The following is a 27,901-nucleotide window of genomic DNA, read 5'->3' as shown; positions in this document are numbered from 1 at the left end:
TTTCTACCGGCGTTTTATTCGCAATTTCAGCCAACTAGCCTCACCTCTGATTGCCTTGACCTCCCCCAGAACTACGTTCAGGTGGTCAGACACAGCTGAGGCTGTGTTTGCCAAACTGAAGGGTTGCTTCGTTTCAGCCCCCATTCTCGTTGCCCCTGATCCATCATGGCAGTTTGTGGTGGAGGTCGACGCGTCGGAGGTGGGGGTAGGTGCAGTGTTATCCCAGCGTTCTCCCGCATACGATAAGATGCACCCGTGCGCGTTTTTTTCCCATCGTTTATCTCCTGCCGAACGTAACTACGACATTGGTAACCGGGAGTTGCTGGCAGTCAAGTTGGCTTTGGAAGAATGGCGCCACTGGTTAGAGGGTTCAGGGGTGCCTTTTATTGTATGGACCGATCATAAGAATTTGGAATATATTAGGACTGCTAAAAGATTGAACTCCAGGCAGGCTCGGTGGGCACTTTTTTTCGGACGTTTTGACTTTACTCTCTCGTATCGCCCGGGTTCTAAAAACATCAAACCTGATTCTTTATCACGCATTTTTGATCGTTCCGAACGCCCGTCTACTCCCGAGTGCATTTTACCGGAGACAGTAGTGGTCTCCACACTCACATGGGAGATCGAATCGAGGGTCAAGACGGCCTTAGAAGGGGTAACGCCTCCGCCCGGGTGTCCACCGAACCGCTTATTTGTGCCGGAGGGATTACGGTCCATGGTCATCCAGTGGGGTCATTGTTCCAATGTAGCATGTCATCCAGGGGTTAAACGCACTAAATTTCTAGTCCAGCAACGATTCTGGTGGCCTCGTATGGCTCGGGACGTCCGCGATTTTGTGTTGGCTTGCTCAGTTTGTGCCGTTGGTAAGACTTCCAATCGTTCCCCGGATGGGTTGCTCCAACCGCTGCCAGTCCCTTCGAGACCCTGGTCCCACATCTCGCTAGATTTTATCACCGCCCTCCCACCCTCCCAGGGGTACACGGTTGTTTTGACCGTAGTGGACCGGTTCTCGAAGGCGGCTCATTTTATCCCCTTATCCAAATTACCATCAGCCAAGGAGACAGCGGTTATTGTCGTGGACCACGTCTTTCGGCTTCATGGCCTCCCGATGGACGTGGTTTCCGACAGGGGTCCCCAATTTGTGTCAAAATTTTGGCAAGAGTTTTGTAGATTGCTGGGGGCGACTGTCAGTTTATCCTCAGGGTTTCATCCCCAGAGCAATGGTCAAACTGAGAGAGCCAATCAAGATTTGGAGCGAACGTTGCGATGTTTAGTCTCCAAGAATCCTTCCTCCTGGAGCCAGCAACTTTCAATGGTGGAGTACGCCCACAATACGTTACCAGTGTCGTCCACGGGCCTGTCACCGTTTGAGTGTAGTGTAGGATACCAGCCATCTATTTTTCCTAGTCTGGAATCCGAGGTCGCGGTCCCCTCTGCCCACGCCTTTGTCCAGAGGTGTCACCGCACTTGGACGAGAGCCCGTGAGACTCTTCTCCAGGTGAGGGAGCGCACCAAGGCCAAGGCCGATCGCCACCGGTCAAAGCCTCCCGTATACGTCGTGGGTCAAAAAGTGTGGCTTTCTACCAAGAATATTCCTCTCCGATCCGTCTCTAACAAGCTTGCTCCCAAATTTATTGGTCCATTAACTGTCACCAAAATCATTAGTCCGGTGGCAATCCGCCTTAAACTTCCTCCGGCGTACAGGAGGATTCATCCCGCCTTCCATGTCTCTAAAATTAAGCCCGTGTTTCATTCCAACATTAATCCGCCAGCCCCGGTTCCCCCACCGCCGCGACTCGTAGACGGGGAACCATCCTATTCGGTCAACCGTATTCTGGACTCTAGGCGGAGGGACGTGGATTTCAGTACTTGGTGGACTGGGAAGGTTACGGTCCGGAGGAGAGGAGTTGGGTACCTGCCAGAGACATTCTGGATCACACCCTTATCGATGATTACAATCGACAGGTAAGGGAGTCGGGGAACGCCAGGAGGCGTTCCTAGGAGGAGGGGTACTGTCACGGTTCGCAGATGCATTGTTTCCTTCCTGTCGCGTGTTCTGTGTTGTGACAGCAGTGGGCGTGTATGTGTGTGTGTGTGTGTGTGTCCAGGCCACGTGGCTCATCAGTGGAACCAGCTGCAAGTCATCACCTCACCAGCTGCTGCTCATTCTCTCACCCTTTATAAGCTCACCTCATTCTCTTCTTCCCCGTCAGATCGTTGTTTGGTGTACTGTGCTGTGTTGTTCCGTCCTGTTCCTGCCCGGAGTTCTAGTCGTGTCTTCACCTGTTCCAGTTCGGTGTTCTTCGTGTTCTCGTTCTATGTCTGGACCTTGGATTACTTCACACCAGCACTTCTCATCACAGCCACGCATCACCAGCCGACCATCTCAATCCCTGCGTCACCAGAGGCCCGCCTGTTCAGTGACTGTGTGCTATTCTGTCGTCTTTATAAATAAACCAGTTAACTCGCATTTGCTTCCTGTGATCTATCATGACAGTTAAGAGCTTTATAAACATAAAGTAAGATTTTAAAATCGACTCTAAATTTGATAGGAAGCCAGTGTAAGGCTGATAAGATGGGAGTAACAGACTCATGCTTGCGCATCTTAGTGAGAAGTCTAGCTGCTGAATTTTGAACCAACTGTAATCGAGAAAGAGATGATTCGGAGACCCCATAATAAAGAGAATTACAGTAGTCTAGACGTGATATAACAACAGCATGGATCAATGTTTGAAAATCACCTTTAGATAAAAATGATTTTACTTTTGAAAGCTGTCGGAGATGGAAAAAACTGGATTTTACCACAGCACTAATCTGTTTATCGAATTTTAAGTTGTGGTCGAAAAGAACACCCAAATTCCTGGCACAAAGGGTTTCATAAGGAGTGAGAGAGCCACAATCAACATTAACAACGCTGTTTTCTGTAGGTCCAAACAAGATTATTTCTGTTTTATTTTCATTTAAGTTTAAAAAATTATTGGAAAGCCAAAGCTTAAGTTCCTTCAGGCAAGCCAGAGATGGTTTTAGGCTGCTTCGATCATTATGTTTTAATGGGAAATAGAGCTGAGTGTCATCAGCATATAAATGAAAAGACACTCCATACTTATTGAAAATAGAGGCAAGTGGAAGCATATATAAAGTAAACAAAACTGGTCCAAGGATTGATCCTTGAGGAACTCCAGAGTTAAGTGGTATGGCAGAGGAGGAGTACTGACCAATGCGAACATTGAACCATCTATTTGTGAGATAAGAGCGGAACCATTGTAAAACAGTGCCACGAATGCCCACAGCTTTCTCAAGTCGCATAAGAAGTATCTCGTGATCCACTAAATCAAAAGCAGAACTAAGATCTAATAAGACTAAAGCCACAGGTCTTCCAGAATCAGTTTCCATAAAAATGTCACTTGAAACTCTCAACAAAGCAGATTCAGTACTATGTAATGCTTTAAAACCAGACTGAAATGTTTCCTGTACAGAGTTCATGGTTAAATACATTTGCAGTTGAGTTAATACAGTTTTTTAAATTATCTATTTGAAATAGGACGAAAATTTGAAAAAAACAGCAGAATCAAGATTGGGTTTCTTTAGATATGGTGTCACAACAGCATTTTTAAGATCTTTTGGGAAAGACCCAGTTGACAAGCATTTATTGATAAACATTAAGAGACCTGGACCAATAGTATCAATAATTTGTGTGAGAAAAAGGGGTGGGATCACATCCTGGGGACAGATAGTAGGTTTTAATTTACTAACTATATCTATAAGTGAAGCCAAGTCCATAGGCTCAAACTCAGACCAGGTCGAAGAGCAAACTGGAACATCATGAAATGTTATCACTGAATTTGAGATCTGAGATCTCAAAACTGTAATCTTGTCGACAAAATATTTCCCAAAATGTTCACAGAGAGTTAAAGAAGGCTCTAAAATGGCATGCACAGGAGGGTTTAAAACAGAATTAACAATAGAAAACAGACATTGCGGTTTATGACGATTCTTTGCTACAAGTTCTGAATAATATGTACATTTTGCAGCCTTTGCCGCTTTCTGAAAAGCGTGATAAGAGTCTCTTAAAATTTCGAATGATATCTGTAATTTGTCTGTTTTCCATTTACGCTCAGCACGTCTGCAAACCTGCCGAAAAGAGCGTGTAGCGTCATTATGCCAGGGCACTGGAGCAGGTTTATGATTTTTTTGTCTTAATGGAGCAATAGAGTTCAAAATTTCAGCACAAGTAGAGTTAAATAAAGTGATGTGTGTATCAGTGTCTAAAATGTCCAGGATGCTATCAGTCTCCAGAGAGTTCCGTACAAAAATCACCACACTCTTACTGCATAAGAGATAAACATGTCCAATTGTCTTTCTAAAGTTTTATTTCTTGTAAGAAAGGTCGAACAGTCAACAGAAACACAAGTAGCTGCAGAGTGTAAGACAAAGAATGAAAGCTTCCCCTCACTTTTATATCTCTAAACTCTGAAGCCTCTGTCCTTTTACCATATTACGAACATCTCTTAGCAACTGTAACTTTCCACACATTGTCAGCACAAACATGTTTTTAACACACATCTTGCATGTTCCCATAACAGTTCTTGCTCTTTCTATTTCTAACATCTACATTAAACACTATGTTAAACATTACCACTTAAGCAAACATCATACCATGTTCCATATGCATTATATTTCATAAGCATACAGGTAAAAATCACGTGAAAAATTAAAATTTCCACTACACTTAACTATATTCATTAAAGGTCTATTTAAAAAAATAAAATACAATAAAAATGTGGCATTTTTGCCCCAAGCCCAATAATTTCCAAGGCCCCTTTCAAGCACAAGCAGAGGCCCGTTTTAAGTGAAACGGGTGAAACATAGCAAAGGCCTCTACTGGTTCTGTGCTGCACCGGACTCAAACTGTTCCCTCCACCTGCATTGTTGGCAGCAAAAGTGGGTCTGTGGGCTCCAGTGAAACATCAGTACAAAGGATGGGTGTGCTGGTGGGCCAGTCATCAAGCTGAAAAAAAACAAACAAACAAAAAAAACAAGATCAAGTGGTATTTTTTTCTAATACTGTAGTGTAAGTCATTACTTCTAGAAATAGTTAAGGTTTGATGTGTTTTCTATGTTCTACTTTAACACTCTGGAGTCTGAGATATCGCCGACGATACCACCTCGGTTTTTTTCTTACCAGTGTGAAAGAGACTCAAAATACTCCGTCAATGTTGCACATACAATTAAGAGTTTTACACCATTTTAATCTGTGGAATATCTTCTTTTATTTGTGTACACTCAGAGTAAAAACAAAATGTTGTGCTTTTTGTAAAATAAAGAAAACTAACATGATGTGTGATCTGTCGTCTCCCTCTGAACGAAGTCCAATCTGATAGTTCTCAGAAAATTAACTGTAACTTAGTGAATACTAATGACAAAAAAATGAGACTTATGTCTAAAATAAGTTGAAATGTCAGGTTTAAATTCGTGTAAGTCAAATCAAAAACAAATATTCTCTGTTTATGTAATCTGTATGAAAAAAGAGCCATGTCAGAAGTCCGTGATTCAGCTCCCGCTAATGCGACCACGCCCACGGAGCGAGCGCTATTCAGACGCAAATTCTGAGGCAATACATCAGTGCTAATTTCGTTGACGAATAATTTTCGTCATAATTTTCATCAACGACATTTTTTCACGGACGAAAACGAGACGATGACTAAATAAAAATGTGTTTTGAATGAAGTGTGCACATTTGAAGTGTAACACGCTGATCTAATCACGGGAAACGCGGCGCTGTTGCGTGCTCTACAGGCTCGTCCAGCAGCACTTCAGACTGCTTCGTAATTAATGAATAGCACACATTTATGCCAAGAGATTGCTTATAAACTAATATTGATGAATTATGACAATGTTTACTACACTATGTTTATATGTTAATGTGTTTTAGAAGGTTGTAAGAATGCATATTTATCTCCCTCATTAGTAGCCTGCTACTACAATAGGCTACAGCGCAGGCTGCAGACATTTCAGAATAAGAGTCATTATTGTTATTTTGTTTACACAATAAACTGTATTTAATTTAATTTCTATTTAATTCATAGTAAACTACTGTATCTTCTGTCACAGGAAGGAAAGACTAAGAACATTATTTAACATATTATTCAATATATTTTACAAGTATAAGGGTTATTATAGATAACTAAATCTAAAACCAAAGAAATCTTCATTATTTGAAATAAACTAACTGAAATAAAAAATAAATATATATAAAAAAAGTAAACTTATTTAATTTCATCTAGTTTCTAAGCTTTACCTTAACCTGAGGTATTAAAATAACAAACAGAAGTAAAAACTTAGACATTTAAAAGCAAAAACTAAAAGAAATAAACACAAACAATTACTAAAACTTTTAACTAAAATTACAATGAAAGCAGAAAAACTAAAAATCAAATCTAATAAAATTTTAAACAAAATCTATAGTACCTCAATGATAAGTGTGTCAATCCCTGAAAAGTAGGCCTAATGAATTTTGCTCTTTCATGTCTTTTTGCACTTGAACGGTCAAAAACCGTCCGTTTGGGGAATATCAGATGTACCTGTATCAGTGTATAGGATCTGTGTATTGTTAGAGAAATGCTTTATGCATTACAATTTAACTAAATTAGATTTTAGTCGACTAAATCTACTGTAGATCTTATGATATTTAGTCGACTAAAACTAGACTAAAACTAAAACAATTTAAAATATGACTAAAATATGACTAAAACAAAATGGCATTTTAGTCAAAATTTGCTGTCAAAATTAACACTGCAATACATGTATACATCGTCTCAATCGTGTATTTATTGTCTTCAAAAGTGTTTTGCATAGCCATAGTTAGCGATCTCTGGAAGCCTCTGTTAGTTCAGGTAGTTCCTGGATTGTCACATGGCCTTTTCTTCTTTAGGAGGCATTTGTGGACTAAAAGTGCACAGAGCGCCCTCCGGCTGCAAGTATGAATTGAAAACACAGTATCCAGTGCTCACAGTGATGACAATAAATATTGAATAAATATTACTCCTCTGTATAGAAAATTGACAAACATATGAGAATCTATCAATATTTCTCCAAATGTGCATGCTTTTAAGCTAAAAGCCTATATGAAATGCCATAGAGGTAACATAATTGTTCAGACACTTTGCATCTCAGAAATACATTATATTTTAAAATATATAATAGAATACCATTATTTTAAATTGTAATAATATTTCACAGTATTGCTGTTTTTTCTGTTTGTTTGATATATACCATGATAAGCTTGAGACATGATCACAGAGGGTTTTTTCACAGCCTACCTGACTGAAAGAGCTCATTATTTATGCAGGTCATTACAGGTCTTTATGCGATTCTTTTGTCTTCTCAGGTGTGAATCACAGCATTATTCATGAAGATTCACGCCTCCACGCATACTGTGTTTCTTGACAAAAAGTGTCTTACAAAAACTAAATCAATATATTGTTTTATATGAAGGAGTAGGCAGGATCATTTTTACATAATTTTGAAGCAAAAACTCTAATCTACAATCTCCAATACCCAGAAGTCTTGTGAACACATATATAATATTTTTTTGGTTTTTTAGTTTTTTCAATAACCACGAATAAATGTTATTCCTTCAAAAACACAAACATGTATATACATGTTCCTCACATATTATTGTAGCCTAGTTTTTGCTGAATACAGTGTAATGACACTTTTTCCATTAACATGTTTATGAACAACTGAACAAAGCACAAATGTCAGGGCATGTCAAAACTTCTCCAGGGCCCCGAAAATCCTCAGACCCCAGAGGGTTAACTCCCCTTGTCCAGGGTCCTCTAAGAGTACTTCACTCCCAGAGCTTTGCACCCCTTGTGTTCAACACCAACGATACTCAGGTCGAGCCAACTAAGCACTCCCTACTATTCAGAATGGTGTTTAGTAAGCTCCCTTAGAGCTCAAGCATTAGCACCGAGCCCATGCCCATGGTATTCTGGAGTAGTAGGCCCTATATTCTTTACTCCCCTTGTTTTAAAGGTGCCGTAGAACGTCTTTTGAAAAGATGTTATATAAGTCTAAGGTGTCCCCTGAATGTGTCTGTGAAGTTTCAGCTCAAAATACCCCATAGATTTTTTTTTTAATTAATTTTTTTAACTGCCTATTTTGGGGCATCATTAAATATGAGCCGATTTAGGCTGTGGCCCCTTTAAACGCTCCTCGCCCACGGAGCTCGCGCTTGCCTTTAACAGCATAAACAAAGTTCACACAGCTAATATAACCCTCAAAATTGTTCTTTACAAAGTGTTCGCCATGCAGCATGTCTAATCGTGTAAGTATGGTATTTATTTGGATGTTTACATTTGATTCTGAATGAGTCTGATAGTGCTACGTGGCTAAAGCTAACATTACACACTGTTAGAGAGATTTATAAAGAATGAAGTTGTGTTTATGAATTATACAGACTGCAAGTGTTTAAAAAATGAAAATAACGTCAGTCTTGTCTCCGTGAATACAGTAAGAAACGATGGTAACTTTAACCACATTTAACAGTACATTAGCAACATGCTAACGAAACATTTAGAAAGACAATTCACAAATATCACTAAAAATATCATGATATCATGGATCATGTCAGTTATTATCGCTCCATCTGCCATTTTTCGCTGTTGTCCTTGCTTGCTTACCTAGTCTGATGATTCAGCTGTGCACATCCAGACGTCCTGCCCTTGTCTAATGCTTGAACATGAGCTGGCATCTGCAAATATTGGGGGTGTACACCCCGACTGTTACGTAACAGTCGGTGTTATGTTGAGATTCGCCTGTTCGTCGGAGGTCTTTTAAACAAATGAGATTTATATAAGAAGGAGGAAACAACAGTGTTTGAAACTCACTGTATGTCATTTCCATGTACTGAACTCTTGTTATTTAACTATGCCACGATAAATTAAATTTTTAATTCTAGGGCTCCTTTAACCCTCTGGGGTCTGAGGATTTTTGGGGCCCTGGAGAAGTTTTGACATGCCCTGACATTTGTGCTTTTTTCAGTTGTTCATAAACATATAAATGACATGTAAGTGTCATTACACTGTATTCAGCACAAACTAGGCTACAATAATATGTGAGGAACATGTATGTACATGTTTTTGTTTTTGAAGGAATAACGTTTATACGTGGTTATTGAAAAAACAAAAAACTTAAGTAACTGAAATAAGGACAAAAATTATATATTAAATCTGTGTTCACAAGACTTCTGGCTATTGGAGGTTGTAGACTAGAGTTTTTGCTTCAGAATGATGTAAAAATTATTCTGCCTACTCCTTCATATAAAACAATAGAGAGATTTAAATTTTGTAAGACACTTTTTGTCAAGAAACACAGTATGCGTGGAGGCGTGAATCATCATGTATAATGGGTGATTCTCACCTGAGAAGACAAAAGAATCGCATAATAATGACCTGAAATGACTTGCATAATAATGAGCTCTTTCAGTCAGGTAGGCTGTGAAAAAACCTGTGAGACATTGATCATGTCTCAAGCTCATGGTGTATATCAAACAAAAAACAGCAACACTGTGAAATATTATTACAATTTAAAATAATGGTATTCTATTATATTCTTTAAAATATAATGTATTTCTGTGATGCAAAGTGTCTGAACAATTATGTTACCTCTATGGCATTTCATATAGCCTTTTAGCTTTAAAGCATGCACATTTTGAGAAATATTGATGGATTCTCATGTTTATGTCAATTTTCTATACACAGGAGTAATATTTATTGTCATCACTATGAGCGCTGGATACTGTGTTTTCAATTCATACTTGCAGCCAGAGGGTGCTCTGTACACCTTTAGTCCACAAATTAATCTAAAGAAGGACAACCATGTGACTCTCCAGGAACTAACAGAGGCCAGAGATCGCTATATCATCCAGATAAACACTTTTCAAGACAATAAATACACGATTGAGATGATGAATGCATGCATTGCCTCAGTATTTGCCTCAGAATAGCGCTGGCTCCGTGGGCGTGGCCGCATTAGCGGATAATGAGCTGAATCACTGATTTCTGACATGGCTCTCTTTTCATACAGATTACATAAACAGAGAATATTTGTTTTCGATTTGACTTATACGATTTAAAACCTGACATTTCAACGTTTCTTTAGACATAAGTCTAATTTTTTTTGTGATTAGTATTCACTAAGTTACACTTCATTTTCTGAGAACTATCAGATTGGACTTCGTTCAGAGGGAGACCGCATCATGTTAGTTTTCTTTATTTTACAAAAAGCACAACATTTTGTTTTTACTCTGAGTGTACACAAATAAAAGAAGATATTCCACAGATTAAAATGGTGTATAGCTCTTAATTGTATGTGCAACATTGACAGAGTATTTTGAGTCTCTTTCACACTGGTTAGAAAAAAAACGCGGTGGTCACGCCGGCGTGACCGCCGACCCGAGGGAGTTAAGGGTAGAAAGTGCATCGCTTGTGTTGCAATATGAATGAGTATTTCAAGCCTACACACCCCTGGTAGGTATCTCTGTTAGACTTGTTTCTAAGTAATTCGCCCTCCTCGGGCCATCTTGATGGCTTGAGCTACATTCCTAGCACTTCTAGCTAGTTTGAGTGTCCTGGCTCCCCAGAGTACACAGATTGAGTTCACGTTACAGGCTCTACAGGAGCCTCCCCGGTTCTAGCCCCAAAGCTTGGATGATACTCTACTTGGTCGAGCCTAGGTAGTACTCCCCTTGTGTTAGAGGGTTGTTCTGTAGAGTGCCTCACTCCCTGAGTTTGGAAAGAAGGTCTAAGGACACATGTGAGACCTCCCTGGTAGATCAGCTTTTTAGAGCTGTAGGTACTCCCTCGTTTGAGAGGATTGTCTTATAGAGAGCCTCATTCCCTGAGTTTGGTCTGATAGGTTGAGAGATTCTTGTGAACCCCCTCGGTAGATCAGATCTTGATAGAGCATAGGGTACTCCTCTCATTAGGACACTATGTAGAGTACCCAGCCTCCATAGTGCTTTGAAAAGAAGCACTCTGTAGGTCCAGGGTTGAGCAGAATAACTCCCCTTGTTTTTAAGGGTTTGGAAAGTGCTATGCTGAGTCCTGCTCCCCAGGATGCCCAACTCTTTGTCCGGTTTGAGCTGGTTACTGCCTCTTCTGCAGTCCCTCTCATCTGGTTGCTTCTCATGAGGCAAGTATGGTAAGAGACTCTGTTTAGAAAACAGACAGGCTGTTGGCTAGACTAGGTCACAAGTCAGACCAGGTTAGCCTCCCTGGTGGCTCTGGGGGTTGACACAATGTCCCCCTAAAATGTCCGGATTCCCTCTCGAGGAAAATTTCAGCATGCACTCCCCTCAGCATGACAGCTTGCGTATTTCGTTCCCCAAATTGTCTCAGGATTCATTGCAAGTTCCCTTTCGAAAGGGAACGTCTTGGGTTACACTGCATTTCGTAGCCATGCCTCCAGGCTGCCTAGTCAGTCCCTTCAGACGAAGAAGTGGATGACATATTCTTTAGGCACCCCTTATATATTTTCTGGTCACACTGGTATGACATCATAAGCTGTCGCCAGCCAATAGGATTGTCGTGGTTTTACAGTTTCTTCAGATACCAGTCACGCAAAGTGTGAAAGAAAAAAGTGTCTCAGGACGCAGTGTCTCAGGGAACGTCTCGGGTTACGGGTTGTAACCCTTGTTCCCTGAGAAGGGAACGAGACACTGTGTCTCGTTTCCTTCTCATGGAACAAGGGTTACAGTCGTAACCCGAGACGTTCCCTTTCGAGGGAATTTGCACTGTGTCGGCAATGACACTTTGGGGAATGAATGCCCACTATGCCACACCGAAACACATCTGTCCTAGCGTGAAACCAAGACCAAGCACAACTTAGGACGAGAGCACCCGTGTGCCTGGCTTTGAAGGGAGGTGCAGACTATAAAATCTAATAAAGGTGTGCGGAGTGGCCCAGCCAGCCGCATCACAGATCTCATGAAGGGGGACTCCTGAGAGGAGGGCCCTAGAGAATGCCATGCCCCTTGTAGAATGAGCCCTCAAGGCCAAAGGTGAAGGCAGGTTGCGCTCCTGATAGGCCGAGGCAGTAGCCTGAATGATCCAACTGCTAATCGTTTGCGTAGAGACAGGGAGCCCCTTCTTAGGAGACCTGAAGCACACCATCAACTGATCTGATTTCCTCCATTGAGAAGACCTCTGTAAATACACCTTCAAAGCTCTGACAGGGCAGAGCAGATGAAGTCTCTCTGCTTCTGCCGACACATGAGGTGGAGGATGGAAGGCCTGCAAAACCGTAGGCCTTGCTAAACTGGACAGCACCTTAGGCACGTAGCCCGGCCTAGGATGCAGGATGGCTCTAACTCCCCCAGGGGCAAACTCCAGGCATGAAGGAGATATAGACAGGGCCTGGAGATCTCCCACTCTCTTCAGAGACATAATAGTGTAGCAAATTAGCTCAAAATAAATATGAATAATTAATCATAACTAGTTATAATTAATTATAAATATTTGGATCAGTTAATAAAATTAACTTAATGTAATAAAATTAATATTACAATCAATTAACCCTTTGTCCAATGAACACACAGTGTTAATTGTTTATTCATTCTAAGAAATGTCAGTAAACATCAGCATTTGTCAGTAAAAGAGAAGAGAGAGTTTGATCTTGTGATCAGTGAATATAAGGGGTAAAGATGTCACACCCTCTTAAGGTGTCTGAGCCAATAAGGAGTTGCCCCCTCAGAGGGAAGTTTTACGAGTCTTTGTTCTGTAGCAAGATATTAGCATAAGACACTGGATTGGATGAATGAGAAAAGAACCTTCTAGATTCTTATAATACTAATGTGTCACAGAGTTAGTAACATGTAACATAAATTACCAAATAGGAAATGAAAGTTGGATTTCAGTTAACTATACATTTTCAACTATGGAACATTAATACTAAAATAGTTCAAAATAGATAATTAATACATAGAATAAAGCCTATAAAAGGAAAGTCATGAGATGGGAAAACTGGATACATGTTTATACATTTCCCAAGTGGTTATATAGAGAATACATAGGATTAAGAGAGTTTAATTGTCCTTCTCAGAAAAAATGAGTCACTAGTCACTACAGCATTCTTTCCGATCATAAAAGTACCAGGTATCTGTAACAGGACACCTAGTTCTGCCTGTGTGCTAGCTACATTTGGGATGCTGGTTGCAGTTTTAGGGGGATGGGTTCACAGAACTTTGATAAAGTGAGTTTGTGGGTAATTCATTAAATATATTGAATAATTGTGTTTGATCGCTCCAGACGCTAGGAGCGAGGAGAAAAGCCATCTTAAGCGTCAGGTTCTTCGCTGATGCTGACTCAAGAGGTTCGAAGGGGGGCAGAGACAACCCTTTGAGCACTACTGCCAGATCCCAGGTTGGGACTCTGGTTCGAGTCACAGGTCTCATCCTCCATGCACCACCAAGGAAACATACGAGCAGCTGGTGCTTCCCCAGAGGCCCATCACTCATAGGAGCATGGAAAGCCGCAATGGCAGCCACATACACCTTAAGTGTGGACAGGGTAAAACCAGCAGAGAAGCGATCTTGGAGGAACTCCAGCACTGAAGCCACCAGACAGTTAACTGGGTCCAAACCATGTTCTCTACACCAAGTGGAAGACACATTCCACTTTAGGCCATACAATCTCCTTGTGGAAGGAGCCCTGGAGCTGATTATGGTCTCAACCACTCCAACCGACAGGCCAGCCTCTAGGTACTGAGCCCCCTCAGGGGCCAGACCCACAGTTACCACAGCTCTGGCTGGGGTGAAATATCCTGCCCCCTCCTCTGAGGAATCTGCCACGGCTGGCCTACCAGGAGTGGCCTGATGTCTGAGAACCATACTCGGGCTGGCCAGAACAGGGCTACCAGCAATAGACTGACACTCTCTTTTTGCGCCTGTCTATAGGTGGAGAAGCTCGTTAATGGCTGCAGCTGTCCACTAGGGACAGTCTTCTTTGATCTCGAGCGACGGGGCAGATACAGCTTGAAGGCTGGAGACTGTTTTTTCACCTCATGAAACCTGTCGACAATGGTATTAACGGCGTCGCCGAACAGGCCAGAAGGTGAAATCGGGGCATCAAAGAGAAAAGCCCTGTCTTTTTCCCTGATGCATGACAGATTTAACCATAATTGTCTCTCCGTGGTTACCATTGTTACCATGGAGTGGCTGATGGCACGAGCTGTCTCCTTAGTAACATGGAGAGACAAGTCTGCAGCCTTACGCAGCTCAGCAGTATCATCTGGTGTTGGCCCGTTGCCTTCATCGAGATCTTTAAGAAGATCGGCCTGGTATGCTTGCAAAATAGACATAGTATTCAAGCAAGCACCACCCCGACCCACAGCCATATGAGCTCTGCCCTCCAATTCAGATGTAATTTTACAGGGTTTGGTGGGCAGCACCGGGGCTTTAAGAGATGACGCAGCGTCGGGTGATAAATAAGTGGCCAAAGCCACTTTCACCCGTGACATCATCCCATAGACGTTCTCTCTCGCCCCCACAATGTTACTATAATACCACACAGGAGGGTTGGACATGTGAGAGGTGTGTGGTTTGTTCCATGATTTGCACAACTCATCGTGCAAATCAGGAAAGAACGCTAAACCCCGCGATTCGGCTGTGCTCTGTGCATCAGGAAGTGCTCGTCCAACTTGCTCTTTATTTTCGCTTCCTGCATTTCACGTGGCCAGATGATGTTAAGTCTTGCCACTGCACAAGTCACAACCTCAACGAGCTCCTCATAATCGGGGACGTGATGCGGCGAGCTTTCATCAACGTCCTCCACTTCAGTGCCAAGAATATCCACCTCCTCGGAGGCAGATAACTCGAGCATCGGGCTCTCCGTCCACGCAGAAGAAGCTGCCCTCGGACGGGCTTCTGCACGGGGAGGGGGAGAATCAGAGCTGGCAGATGATGTCCACAGCACTCTCAGAGTTTTTCACATTCACCACAAGCAGCCCCCTCAAGGGCTGCTCGGGTGTGATGCACTCCCAAACAGTGAACACAGAGCTGATGTGTGTCCTCACCCATTAAATAATGAGGGCAGGGATGCACACACCATCTGAACTGATCTTTGTCTTCACTCGCCATAATGTGAAATATATATGTGCTTTGGACAATACAACACCAAATAGGACAGACAAAAACACACAGCGCTTGCTGAAGTGCAAAAAGCTGACTCTGCTGTGTGCCGGAGCCCCTTTGTAGCTTTGTAGCCATTTATGCCATGTTACGTCACGACGCAACACCAATCAGGATTGGAATAGTTTCATTCATGCTTCAGACATGCTACACTAAGGGCGTTTGCTACAGTAAGTGTTGTTACCGACACAGTGTGAGTTCCCTCGAAAGGGAACCAGGGTTACAGGTTACAGGTTACAGTTTTTCTAGCTATGTCTCGCTATGGTACTAAATCATCTAATTACTTTTCCATTACAAAAGTAAAATAAGCAATTACTTACTTAATTAAAACTTAATTAATTAATAATTACAAACTTACTTAATTAAAAACTACATTTTTTTGTAATTTAATACAGTTACTTAAGATGTAATTGCATTAAATACTGTATAGACTATAGAATAATTCTATATGAAACAATAGTGGATTTAACATCTAAATTTAACATCTAATGTTAAAATGAATGTTTTCAATGTAAACTTTGGTCAGTTCAAGAATAATTTATGCAATTGTATGTTGTTTATTTGAAAGAATTAAAAGAGTAGTTTCATGTCTATCAATCAGTTGAGGTTGATATAGAAAGTAATAAGTAGCCTAATGCAATACTTTTTAGAGAGAGTAATTAGTATGGTAATCTAACTACACTGTTGAAGATGTAATTATAGCTAGTAATTAATTACTTTTTTTCTCACCGGCCCCCGCTCCCTCTCCTCCTCCCTCTCATTTCCGTCAATAGAACCAACGCTCCGGCTCCGGTCTGTTCTGGTTCGTATCTTTTTTCCCTCTCACGGTCCATAAGAGCTAATTCCTCCTCCGTGTACTCGAGTTCAAACAGATATGGCTCTGGGTCTGCTACAAACAAGTCATAATCATCTACAAAGTCCGCCATTGCAAATGATCTCTTGCAGTTTGCTAATAGCACAGGTGGTAAAAGTCACGTTGGTTCTATTGACGGAAATGAGAGGGAGGAGGAGAGGGAGCAGTAAGTAGTGTAAGACACTTTTTGTCAAGAAACACAGTATGCGTGGAGGCATGAATCATCATGAATAATGGGTGATTCTCACCTGAGAAGACAAAAGAATTGCATAAAGAGCTCTAATGACCTGCATAAATAATGAGCTCTTTCAGACAGGTAAGCTGTGAAAAAACCCTCTGTGATCATGTCTCAAAGCTCATCATGGTGTAAATCAAACATGCAGAAAAAACAGCAATACTGTGAAATATTACAATTTAAAATAATGGTATTCTATTTAAAATATAATGTATTTCTGTGAAGTGTCTGAACAATTATGTTACCTCTATGGCATTTCATATAGGTTTTTTTTAGCTTAAAAGCATGCACATTTGGAGAAATATTGATGGATTCTCATATGTTTGTCAATTTTCTATACAGAGGAGTAATATTTATTCAGGATTTATTGTCATTACTAAGAGCGCTGCGTACTGTTTTCCATGCATACTTGCAGCCGGAGGGCGCTCTGTGCACCTTTAGTCCACAAATGCCTGCTAAAGAAGAATAGGCAATCCAGGAACTAACCGAACTAACAGAGGCCAGAGATCGCTAACTATGGCTATTCAAAACACTTTTCAAGACAATAAATACATGATTGAGACGATGTATGCATGTATTGACTGAATTCGCGTCTGAATAGCGCTCGCTCCGTCGGTGTGGGCGCATTAGCGGATAATGAGCTGAATCACAGACTTCTGACATGGCTCTCTTTTCATACAGATTACATAAACACAGAATGTTTGTTTTCGATTTGACTTACACGATTTAAAATCTGACATTTCAATGTGTCTTTAGACATAAGTGTATTTTTTTTGTGATTAGTATTCACAAAGTTACAGTTCATTTTCTGAGAACTATCAGATTGGAGTTCGTTCAGAGGGAGATGAGAGATCACGCATCATGTTAGTTTTCTTTATTTTGCAAAAAGCACAACATTTTGTTTTTACTCTGAGTGTACACAAATAAAAGAAGATATTCCACAGATTAAAATGGTGTATAACTCTTAATTGTATGTGCAACATTGACGGAGTATTTTGAGTCTCTTTCACACTGGTAAGAAAAAAAACGCGGTGGTATCGCCGGCGATACCTCAGACCTCAGACCTCAGAGTGTTAAGGTAATGTAAGTCTATTTTCATCTGTAGCCTGTGTAACTGTAATTATTTTAGCAACACGGGTGATTTGAAACATGTATTTTGCATTGTTTGCTTTTGAATCAACTGATTGTTAGAAGTACTAAACTGAAAGAAGAACATACTGTTGTGTTTCAGTGATTAAAGCAAATGTTCTCATTACATATTACAACAATCTTGTGTTTTGAAACAGTGAGTATGTAGAATGAAAATATGTACAACTGTGGTCCATGTACGTTTTGATAGTTTGTTTTCCAATTTGAAATGAAATACACAGAAATGAGAAAACAGTCGTTTCCCGTTTTTTCGTTTGTTAAAAAAAAAGGAAAAACGAGATTTTGACTCTATTTTCGTTTTTTCGGGTCACGAATAGAAAACGGAAACACGACTTCAAAACTCGTTTTCCACATGTGGGCGGTCATTACATGCCCCTTTCAGCCGATTGGTCAATCAAATCTGAGCCAGTGACGTCATCTTCAATTCATTCAACAAAATAACAGTCCTCTGCCACTATATCAGTAGATGTCATAAATCGGCTTTCTTCTGTGCAACCTAACGCGTATTTCACAGAAATATGTATGCACAGAAAAAAAAAATGTTTAAGAAACCTACAGTAAATTTAATTAAGTCTGTTTTAAGCTGTCATTGTGTTTTTAAAATGTAAAAAAATGTAAATGCCTCTACATCTGTTATTAAGCGCATGACGTCCTTTGGGCTACTACCACTGATCAAGGCTATAATGATAGACTATTCTCTATTATAGATCAGTGGCTACTGCACTCTTTTTTTTTTTTTTTTTTTTTTCTTATTTTAATGTTTTGTTTACATTTTATACATTTAAATTCAATCATTTAGCAGACGCATTCCTTGCAGTAGGCTATAGACTGCTGTCATATTAGAAAATAGGCTATCCACTAGGTGGCGCACATGACCACAATAACCTGTGCTGGGTTTCCTCGGTTTTTTACAGTCTATGGTTTCGTCAAAAGGCGATGGCGATCTTTTGCCCCGCAGTAGATATTTTCATATTTTCAGTGTTATTCATGCACAGCAATAGGCTACTAATGCGCTGTGAAGTCATTGATAAAAAAATGAAGAGCAGCTTCTTAACACAAAATAGTTGTTGTTGTTCGTGGTGGTGGTGTGTGTGTTACATTTGTTTTCACGATATGTAGCCTATGGACAAAAAGACAAATATAAAATATAATAAATATAGGCTAATAAAACTGTTATTCCTATTTGACATGTGACAACACCTAATAACGGTATCACCGTCGGGGGGCTTTTTAGTTTTCCTTAGCTTATAAATGGCCATGCATATTTTATCTCTTAAATTAAACATAGCCCTAGAACTTTTATGAACACAGTGAACATTATTATATGTCACAGTTTACTTGCTATCCTCACTTTTTCTGTCTTTCCTTCACTTTTGAATGAATTAGCCATTAATGGCCCTGAACATTTTACTTTCAATTTCGATTTAACGGCAATTGGCGATTCTGCGTCAATTGCTTCAGTGAACAACAGCAAAACAAAAACTCTCGTATATTAAACATAGAACTTTTATTATCTTTGTAATTATTTTATTATCTTTTATTATCTTTGTAAATATTCGTGGCTTAAACAGCGGGAAAATTTACTGTAATGCAGTTCTGTGGATGTTTTGAAAAACTTAAACTAAACGAAAATTATTGTTGCCTTGTCAATATAATTTCTGTTTTTTCCCCCTGATTTTCAACTGACGCGATCATCGTTTCATTAACCGACAAGATTATATTAAATTGGAATTAAACGAAATTAGAATTGATAAATGTCTGTGAATCATTAAAAAAATCCCAGGGGTTTAGTTTTAGCCTACATGTACAAATAGCAGAATAAACAACAGAACATGAGGATTCATCATCATTACGCACCTGCAGCGCTTCTGTGAACGGAGAAAAAAAGGATTAAATTATATCAAAGGAATAATAGCCTATGTCTATGCGCGAAATTTATTTCACTTAATAATTAACAATAATTAACATATTACCAGAATGAAAGGGGAAAAAATGCGACAATATGAGTGTCAGTTCATTTTTGAGAAGTACACAGAGGAAACCGAGACGGCAGAAAATCTGTTTATTTTACGAGCAATGTTTTGTTTTTATTTTGAGTGTACAAAAATCATAGGCCTATTTAACCCTTCACAGATTCGAATGGTGTTACATATATGTGACCATAAATGTCTGAGTATTTTAAGTTGTTTCCGCTTTTATAAGAAAAATTCAAGTGAACGCGCCGGCGCCTCACCCACACAACATCAGTTTTAGTAACTTGACATCGCAGCCTGTATAGGCCTACTGTCAAAATAACATACATTCAACCAAATACATAAAGTTATACTGCTCATTTTAAGTAGTCTGTTTACAATAAAAGCGTTTAAATAATAAATAAATATAGTTTAGCCTCCAAATCGTGAATATTGAAAGGTAGAGAGGTAGCCTAGGTTATAACGCCGGTTTCTGTTTCAGTTCAGCTTTAAATGAATTCGTTTTGGCATAACATTTAATATATTATTTTTGTCATAGCTAAAATAGCTATGTAGTGGTTAATCTGTACTTTTCACGGCAGAGGACTGTTATTTTGGTGAACGAACTGAAGATGACGTCACTGGCTCAGATTTGATTGACCAGTCGGCTGAAAGGGGCGTGTAATGACCGCCCACATGTGGAAAGTTTTGAGTTTTGAAGTCGTGTTTCCATTTTCTATTCGTGACCCGAAAAAAATTAAAATCGAGTCAAAATCTCTTTTTTCCGTTTTTTTTAACAAACAAAAAAACGGGAAACGACCTTTTTCTCGTTTCTGCATATTTCATTTCAAATTGGAAAAACAAACTATCAAAACGTACACGGACCAACTGTAATGAAAGCAAGAGATCAGGTTTTGAAAGAATGACTAGCTGTGTTACAAGTGTGATCAGTTTGGATTTTTGTACCAAGAGTTTTGAAAATATACACCTTACATGTGAAAATAGTACCAAAGCAAATAATAAAAAAAAAAAACTGTAAATGCACACTTACCAGTACTCTGGGAATAGGCTCCATGTGGCAAATTTGTTTGATCTGTGGACCAAAATATGTTGCCGACCATCCCAGAATAAAGACCACGGCAACCGCTACTACTACAGCAATGCTCACTATCATTGGCTTCACAAAGTCAGATGTCTGCTCTAGAAAGCAAATCAATGGTTAAAGTTAACTGGCATAGGATGACACAGTATTATATTTATCACCTTGTCAATTCTATTAGTTTCTTCCTTATGTATTAATCTGCAGACATGGAATAACATCAGTCTACTAAAACCATTTCCGTTATCAAAGCTTTGCACCCTGATCACTCACCAGGAATGATTACGCACTGCGTGTCAATGCTGCAGATCTTGTTAATGGCTTCTACTATTGCTTCTGCTCTGAAGCACATCTTCTCTTCCCCTCGATGGGCAGCAATAGAAAAATGATAGGGATACGCTCTGATCACATGAATTAAGGCCTGCAATAACATCCATCATGGTCACAATAGACCTTAGTCAGGACAGATGTCTTTGATATTCACTTCGAATACCACTTTATACTTTCATTTTATTTTACACAAATGAACACAAGGCTGTGAGTGAGAGATGTGCAGTCTGTTCAGTAGATTGTACTTTACACGGGCCATATTCTTCAGCTTTTTTGACTACTGGAAAGATGGATCAATGCCGGCAGCACATTATACTTAAGAAATGTCACAGTCACAATCATGCTGTTGTTAAGAAAATCAGCACGGCTGTCATTCCACAGGCAGTCGCAACTGTGGCAATATTTAAGCTGACAGCATGATTGTGACTGTGGAATTGCTTTTATACAACAGTTCATTGCAACCAGAAGTGAATATTGAGTAACCTTACATTTTATACACAATATTGCTAGTTATTTTGTTATTATGTTTTCTTCAAAAAAAAAAAAAAGAAAAAAAAAGTTAAATCATGACAACTCTCGGAGTGGATTAAATTCAACCAGCATTTATTTGCATGGGGTATGAAGTATACATGGCTTGATTTTGGCGTACGAGATCTGCTACGCTGCTGCTGTTGCTGCTGCTACAGTTACTGCTGCTGCTGCTGTTGCTACTGAGCAAATACAAATTGTTTAGCTTAGTCAAATAAAACAACAAGGAAAAGGCTGCTGCAAGAATGGTAGAACCCCCGTAGCAGATCTCTACAGGTGGCGCTGGGGAGGAGGAGGGATAACGGCGCTTCACATTGCGCAGCTTGTCGATCACAGGCTAGGGTACGATATATATGGTTGCGTGGATATGGAATTACTTCCGATTGGCTGATGCCATGGCGTAGAAAGAACCAATCAGCGCTTGGTTATAGTTTCATGACTGAACTTTGTATTTCTAAACGAAGCCAAAGCAGGAACTGTTGCATCTCTTAGCAACATATAGTAGTGACACTCACTGCCTCATTTTCAATTGTGTAAAATAGAAATATGCGGTGTACCCTTACTAAGGTCCACATCCATTCATTAGCAAAGCCAGACATCTACAGTATACAGATAGCCAATAGCCAAATATCTTGTTACATATAGTTGATACAACATGAAAGTATTAAAATATTCTCACATTCTGTTCGTCCCCCTCATTCCAGACTTTAAGGTTTATGGTCATATCAGAAAGTGTTGTACTGAAGCCCACCTGGATGGTATCCCCCTCCACATTCACTGTCATTTTCGGAGCCAGCAACACTGCTATAAAAGACCAAAAAAAGACGTGACCCAACTGAGCAATTTCAGACATGTATCTCTATTTTGGTTTTAGCAAAAATAATGCCAATAATGCTCAACTGTCTCTCCTGTTGAAGGTTGCTGGTAGTTGTGTCCATGATTTTTTGCCATCACAGTTTGTCTTTATGCGGATGCTGTAGTCAGAGTTGGAGGCCAGGTCATGAGTGAGATCACACCTGTTTTCACGGATCTCTTGGCAGTCATATGCATTCACCCAAGTTCCATTAAGTTTGTATAACTCATATTCTCTAAATTAAGAATCAGAGATGAGTAATTATTCATTTTAGAATGATTATTCAAGACAATTGTCATGATTAACACATTATTAAATAAAGATTATGTTTGATTACACTCCTGGGCAAAAAAGGTGGGAGAGGGAGGGGGAGGGGGCAAGCCCAAAATGGCTAAACACTAGGCTTTTAATTGTCTTAGCCACAAATTATTAGCAAAATGTAAGCAAATGCACTAATTAAAAAGCCATTGCTGTCTCAGAAAACATCAGACAGAATGAAGTTTTTGTCAGAATATGGGAAGTTGTGTGTGGAGTGATGAATCACAATAAAATATGAATTGCATGGTAATGCTCCAGAGTGGTGTCTTCGAAACTCTGGTCAGAATTATAATAATAAATGCATCTGCATCACAGTGCATCACAGTGAAGGATGGAGAAAGATGTGTCATTGTGGGGAGCCTTTTTAGCTGCTGGTATTGGTGAGCTACTTCACTGTGAAAAGTAATTTAATGCTTTGGGGTACAGGAAGATATTGCAGAATGGCTTGCTTCCCACAAATAAAAAGTTGTTATTTAAAGAGGAATGATCATATGTTATTTTTCAACAAGACAATGCTTCTGCCAAAATTGCAAAGGCAGCCAAGAAGTGGCTTGAGAACAAGTCCATCAGGCTCATGTTTTGGCCTGGTCAGAGTCCAGATTTGAACCCTATAGTTGATATTTAGTAACACTTTATTTCGATGGTCCACTTTAGACATTCTACTAACTATAAGTTTGCAACTACATGTCAACTATCAGTCATTAGAGGATTAGTAGACTGCCTAATATTTGCTGACACTTTATTCTGATGCTCCCCCAACAGGCATTCTACTGACTAACACCTAACCCTAACCTACTACTACTCTAATAAGAGTTAGTAGACATGAAGTTACATAAAGTAAGTAGAATGTCTAAAGTGGACCATCAAAATAAAGCGTAACTGAATATTTGGTCTCGTATTAAACTCAAAAGAACTGTGGGACATTTTTCAACAATTCATGTTTGAAGCCATTGATATTAAGTGGAACAACACTCTTCTTCCTGTAAAAAGCTGTCTGCAAGTTGGGGAAGGCTATTCCATGCTAGGTTACTTTATCTACAGTGATTTATGGTTAAGACCATTAAAAGACCACTGAATATTTTGCCATTTTTGGCTTGGCTTGATCCCACCGCCCTCCCCCAGGAGTCTGCCCAGGAGTGTGTATTATATATTTTAATTAAATATATCAGTATTTAATTTATAAGAGTCATCGCAGCTTTTATAAAAAACATGTACTTTATTTTATTTTTACTCTTTTTTTTGGCAGACAAAAGTGTTTTTGCAATGACTATTTGATGCCTAACATGTTTTTGCTTGAAGTGTTTGATGGAAACTAAACACTTTTAAGAATACTTGTTCTGCCAGACTGCCAAACATCAACAAACATCATCTTGTTCAAAATCATGCAGTCTAGAATGTAAATTGACAGAACTTTGCAACATTGACAGTGTTATCAAACTGAAAGGAATTAACATTGAACTGACTTGAGATTAATAATGACAATTGCCTTCTGTAGAGCTGCTTTACAGCTGACATTGAAGTCATTTCACAATTTTTCAACTCTTATTTTTCTGTTTATTTTTGTGAAGCTTCTTTGAAATAATCAATATTGTGAAAGCACTATAAATAAATGTGATGACGTCATATTTACGTGTTGCAAAAAAAAAAAAAAAGTGAAAATACCTTACATTTTACATAAGTTATGCTGGATACAGGAACTCAGCATTTTATTTTTTAATGTACAGAAGCACAAATAAGCATTCAAGTTTCTTAAAGTACAGGTCAGTCACTAATAGTTCAGTAAGAAAAGAAAACCCTTACTGGGCAGTTGTGGTCATGTAATGATTTCATTGTTTTCATCTGATAATTATTGTCTATTATAACATAACATGCTGACACACTGTACACAATGCATTTTTAAAAGGCTGGATTGGCACATCAGCCTTATTCCTAAAATAAAAAAAATAAAAAACAACAACAACAACAAACATTCAGAAATATGCGTACCCTTGAAATTGCACAGAGTAGTTGACAGTGGAACATGACACCTGCAAGGGGCTCCATTTCAGGATGTGCTTCATGTTTACAGAATACATTGAGGTGTTAAGAGGTGTGGGTGGTGTACTTGAATCTGAAATGCATGACCAATATTACCATTTGACATATTTTTAGGGGGGGATGACTTGTTTTTTTAAACTTGACTTGCAAATACTTGCAAATACAGGACTATAAATACTGTATTAACGAATTACATTACATAATCCCTTCTTATACAGTAAATGTAATATCTATATATGACTGTTTAATGATTATGTGAAATGCTTTCCTACATAAGCATCATAAATGTATGATATGGTACTACACGCATTTATGTTTTAGGCAGAGGTGTAAAGAGTACCTGAAAACCACGGTTGACTAAAAGTACAGATACCCTAAGTGAAAATTATTCTATTACAAGTTCCAAGCCACCAGTTCCAATGTGACTATAGAGTAAAAGTCTTAAAGTATCTGATTTTAACTGATTTTTACTCAAACTGAATGTAGGCTCAAAGATGCACTAGTCCTCAACACCTAAGAGACATGCCAGTGAAAAACAAGAAACAGTTGATTTGTAAGGAGAGCAATCTCATTTATTTTCTAAAATCAAAATGAAACTGAACACCTCAAAATTGTAATAAATCAAGGTCAACACAACAGCCTCTTAAAAGTCTACAAACACTCAAATCTCAGTTAAATTCAAGTGCTCAAAAAGGGCATAAGTAAACCAATATTCTTCAAAAAGGTCTTTTGAATATAACAGATAAATAAAATAATGTTAAGTAAAAGCCTACTTGCACTAGACATGCTGGTTTTGGCCTTATCACTGGCTGCAGCCATGTCCTCATCTCATATATAAAATGCCTGCAATTCGCAACCACCTGCTAATGCACTCACGTTCGCGTAAAGTATAGCCTTGTTGACAAGTTTGGGTGAGTAAGGCAAAACGCACAAGATATTGTACCTTCAATGCCCTGTAAATGACAATATCACTTCTTTTGTATCAGAAATAAAGTGCTGAAGAAATAGTAAGGTACCATGCAAAAATGTAACAAGTATCACAAATGAATTGGAGTTAAGAGTACATATAGTTATTCAAAAATGTAGTCGAGTATAGAATAAAAGTTGCTAATATCTGTGATACTCAGTAAAAATTCAAAGTAGCCAAAAAGATACTTACAGTACCTAATTACACTTACTCCATTACTTTACACCACTACTATTAGGCCAGGTTTAAAATGCCAAACTCAATTTTATACAATATGGAACAGCAGGTTTCTGTTCCGTTAAAAAAAACTACAAGACCCCTGACCAATAAATGCAACTGGTTTCTTGATGGAAGAATCTCTTTAAAACTTTTTGTGCAAGCCTATGCCACAGATTTCTTTTTACATATCCTGTGTACTGTATATAATTGACTGAAATGCTGTGATAACATAATTATGCAGTCAATAATCAAGTATCACATACCCCACTATCATGATGCACAGTTGCTGAGAGGTTATACGTACAGTTAATTGTAAAGTGCAGAAGCAGAGGAAACAGGCTTTTAATCAAACTGCTGTTCATAACCTCCTGTTCTCCCGTCTCTGTGAATACCAGCCCTGGATCCCTCTTCCTTTGCAACAACTGGAAAGAGTCCAGGATTTTCCCACTGTCCCTTTTCAAGTAAAAAACTATCCCTGAGAGTAATGGTGTTAGAGTTGTCTTCATGTTATCTGCACCTGTGAACATGTCTAAATGAGACATGGGAAACGAAAGGTGCAACAAGAACAGCATGACTCGTTGGGCAAGATACCTCATGCACTGGAATAAACCTGTAGGACCTGTTTGAAAATTACAGTTGCATGAGATTTATGAAACTATGTAAAAAGAGAAGGAGGTGAGTTCCTTTGTAAGAGGAGGTGTGTTAAATTAACCCTATATGTGTTAATTATGATCGAGAAAGTTAAATTGTTTGAAATTGTATTTTGCACTGCTCTCAAGTGTGCATGTTTTAGGAATGTGACATCTGAGATTAAATATATTTTAAACAGTTTGTCAAACTTCCATTTAACATATATTCTTGATAAAATATCAGTGGCATCACTGGTTGTCAAGATAATGATCACAAGCCCAATGAATTGTGAAATACTAGTGAAGTACTTTGATTTTTTTTTTTTTTTTTGTTGGATATATTATTTCTGATGGCAAAATTTTGTTAAAGAATGTATAAATGTATAAATGCATCATTAATATAAAATATGAAATCAACTATTAATTACTGTTTTGTTTTGTTTTTTTGTTTTTTTCACTTTGGTGCTATTTTCACTAGGTGTACATTTTCAAAACTCTTAGTACAAAACTCCTGATCACACTTCTAACACAGCTAGTCATTCTTTCAAAACATGATCTCATGCTTATATTCTAGTTGTACATATTTTCCTTTTTGCATACAGGTAATCATTGTTTCAAAACTCAAGATCATTGTGATACGTAATGAACCTTCAGTTTAGTACTTTTAACAATCAATAGCAAACAATGCAAGATACATGTTTCAAATCACCCTTCTTGCTGAATTAATTACAGTAATACAGGCTACAGATTCCACATTAGAAAATACACTCATTACCTAACTTATGTAATTGAATCCATATTGTTTGTAATATATCCATCCAGAGTGTTATCAAAGGGTGTTAAGTTACAGTATGAAATGACCATGAGGTTTTGTGCTAGAACAGAGTTCGCTGCCAACAGTAAATGTTCTCACTGTGCCATATGACTGAATCTACTGTAGTTGACCTTAACGTGGCAGTCTCTACCATGGTAATCTGTTTACAGTATCAGATGGCATATACTGTAATTTATAATGCTGTATTTGATGCCATCTGTCTCCTTTCTTCTGATGCATCTCTGAACAATCGGATGTTATACAGTCATTGACTGTTGACTCTCCCTTGTATAGTCTGCTCTAGCTCTACAAGTTCTATAGAAACTATGTCTATAGAATCAATATACTGTATATAGAAATCTATAGGTGTACTAAATCATTCATTGATTAACTATTAAGTTTAGTTGGATTATTATATGCTTTGGTACTATTTTCACATGTAAGGTATACATTTTCAAAACTCTTAGTATAAAACTCCAAACTGATCACACTTCTAACACAGCTAGTCATTCTTCAAAACCTGAAAGAATGACTAGCTGTGCCGCGCACACACTTAACAATTGTAAGGCAGATTATGAATGTAAACTGATACTTATGACTGATCGCTCTCAAACGCGTCCAGTCAGAGCCAGTTGCGTTCCGTCGGCGATTACAGTCGGTGTTCAAATGCCATAAGTATTTAAAGCTGCTTCAGTCACAGAAAACAATCGCTGTATGTTGAGTACAGT

The 27,901-nt window shown here is 38.9% G+C and overlaps 1 protein-coding gene across 2 annotated transcripts; it reads right to left on the bottom strand.

Annotated features, from left to right (window-relative positions):
• Positions 1–4,352: 4,352 nt before the first annotated feature.
• crfb16 (cytokine receptor family member B16) lies at positions 4,353–26,314 on the bottom strand. Of its 2 annotated transcripts, none has more exons than XM_048202186.1 (7): positions 26,035–26,314; positions 24,494–24,617; positions 22,237–22,424; positions 22,088–22,140; positions 20,752–20,899; positions 20,431–20,579; positions 4,353–5,008 (listed from the first exon to the last, which is right to left on the bottom strand). In XM_048202186.1, exons 1-7 carry the CDS (start codon positions 26,300–26,302, stop codon positions 4,904–4,906), a joined length of 1,035 nt encoding a protein of 344 aa, XP_048058143.1. In that variant the 5' UTR covers positions 26,303–26,314; the 3' UTR covers positions 4,353–4,903. The 2 variants fall into 2 exon arrangements, with proteins under 2 accessions (XP_048058143.1, XP_048058142.1); XM_048202185.1 differs by having other exon boundaries at positions 22,016–22,140; positions 26,035–26,310.
• Positions 26,315–27,901: the final 1,587 nt, after the last annotated feature.

Source organism: Megalobrama amblycephala, linkage group LG9 (genome assembly GCF_018812025.1).
Source record: "Megalobrama amblycephala isolate DHTTF-2021 linkage group LG9, ASM1881202v1, whole genome shotgun sequence".
Lineage (NCBI taxonomy): Eukaryota > Metazoa > Chordata > Actinopteri > Cypriniformes > Xenocyprididae > Megalobrama > Megalobrama amblycephala.
Note: the sequence above shows the minus strand (reverse complement) of the source record. Positions and strands in the feature narration are given on the sequence as shown.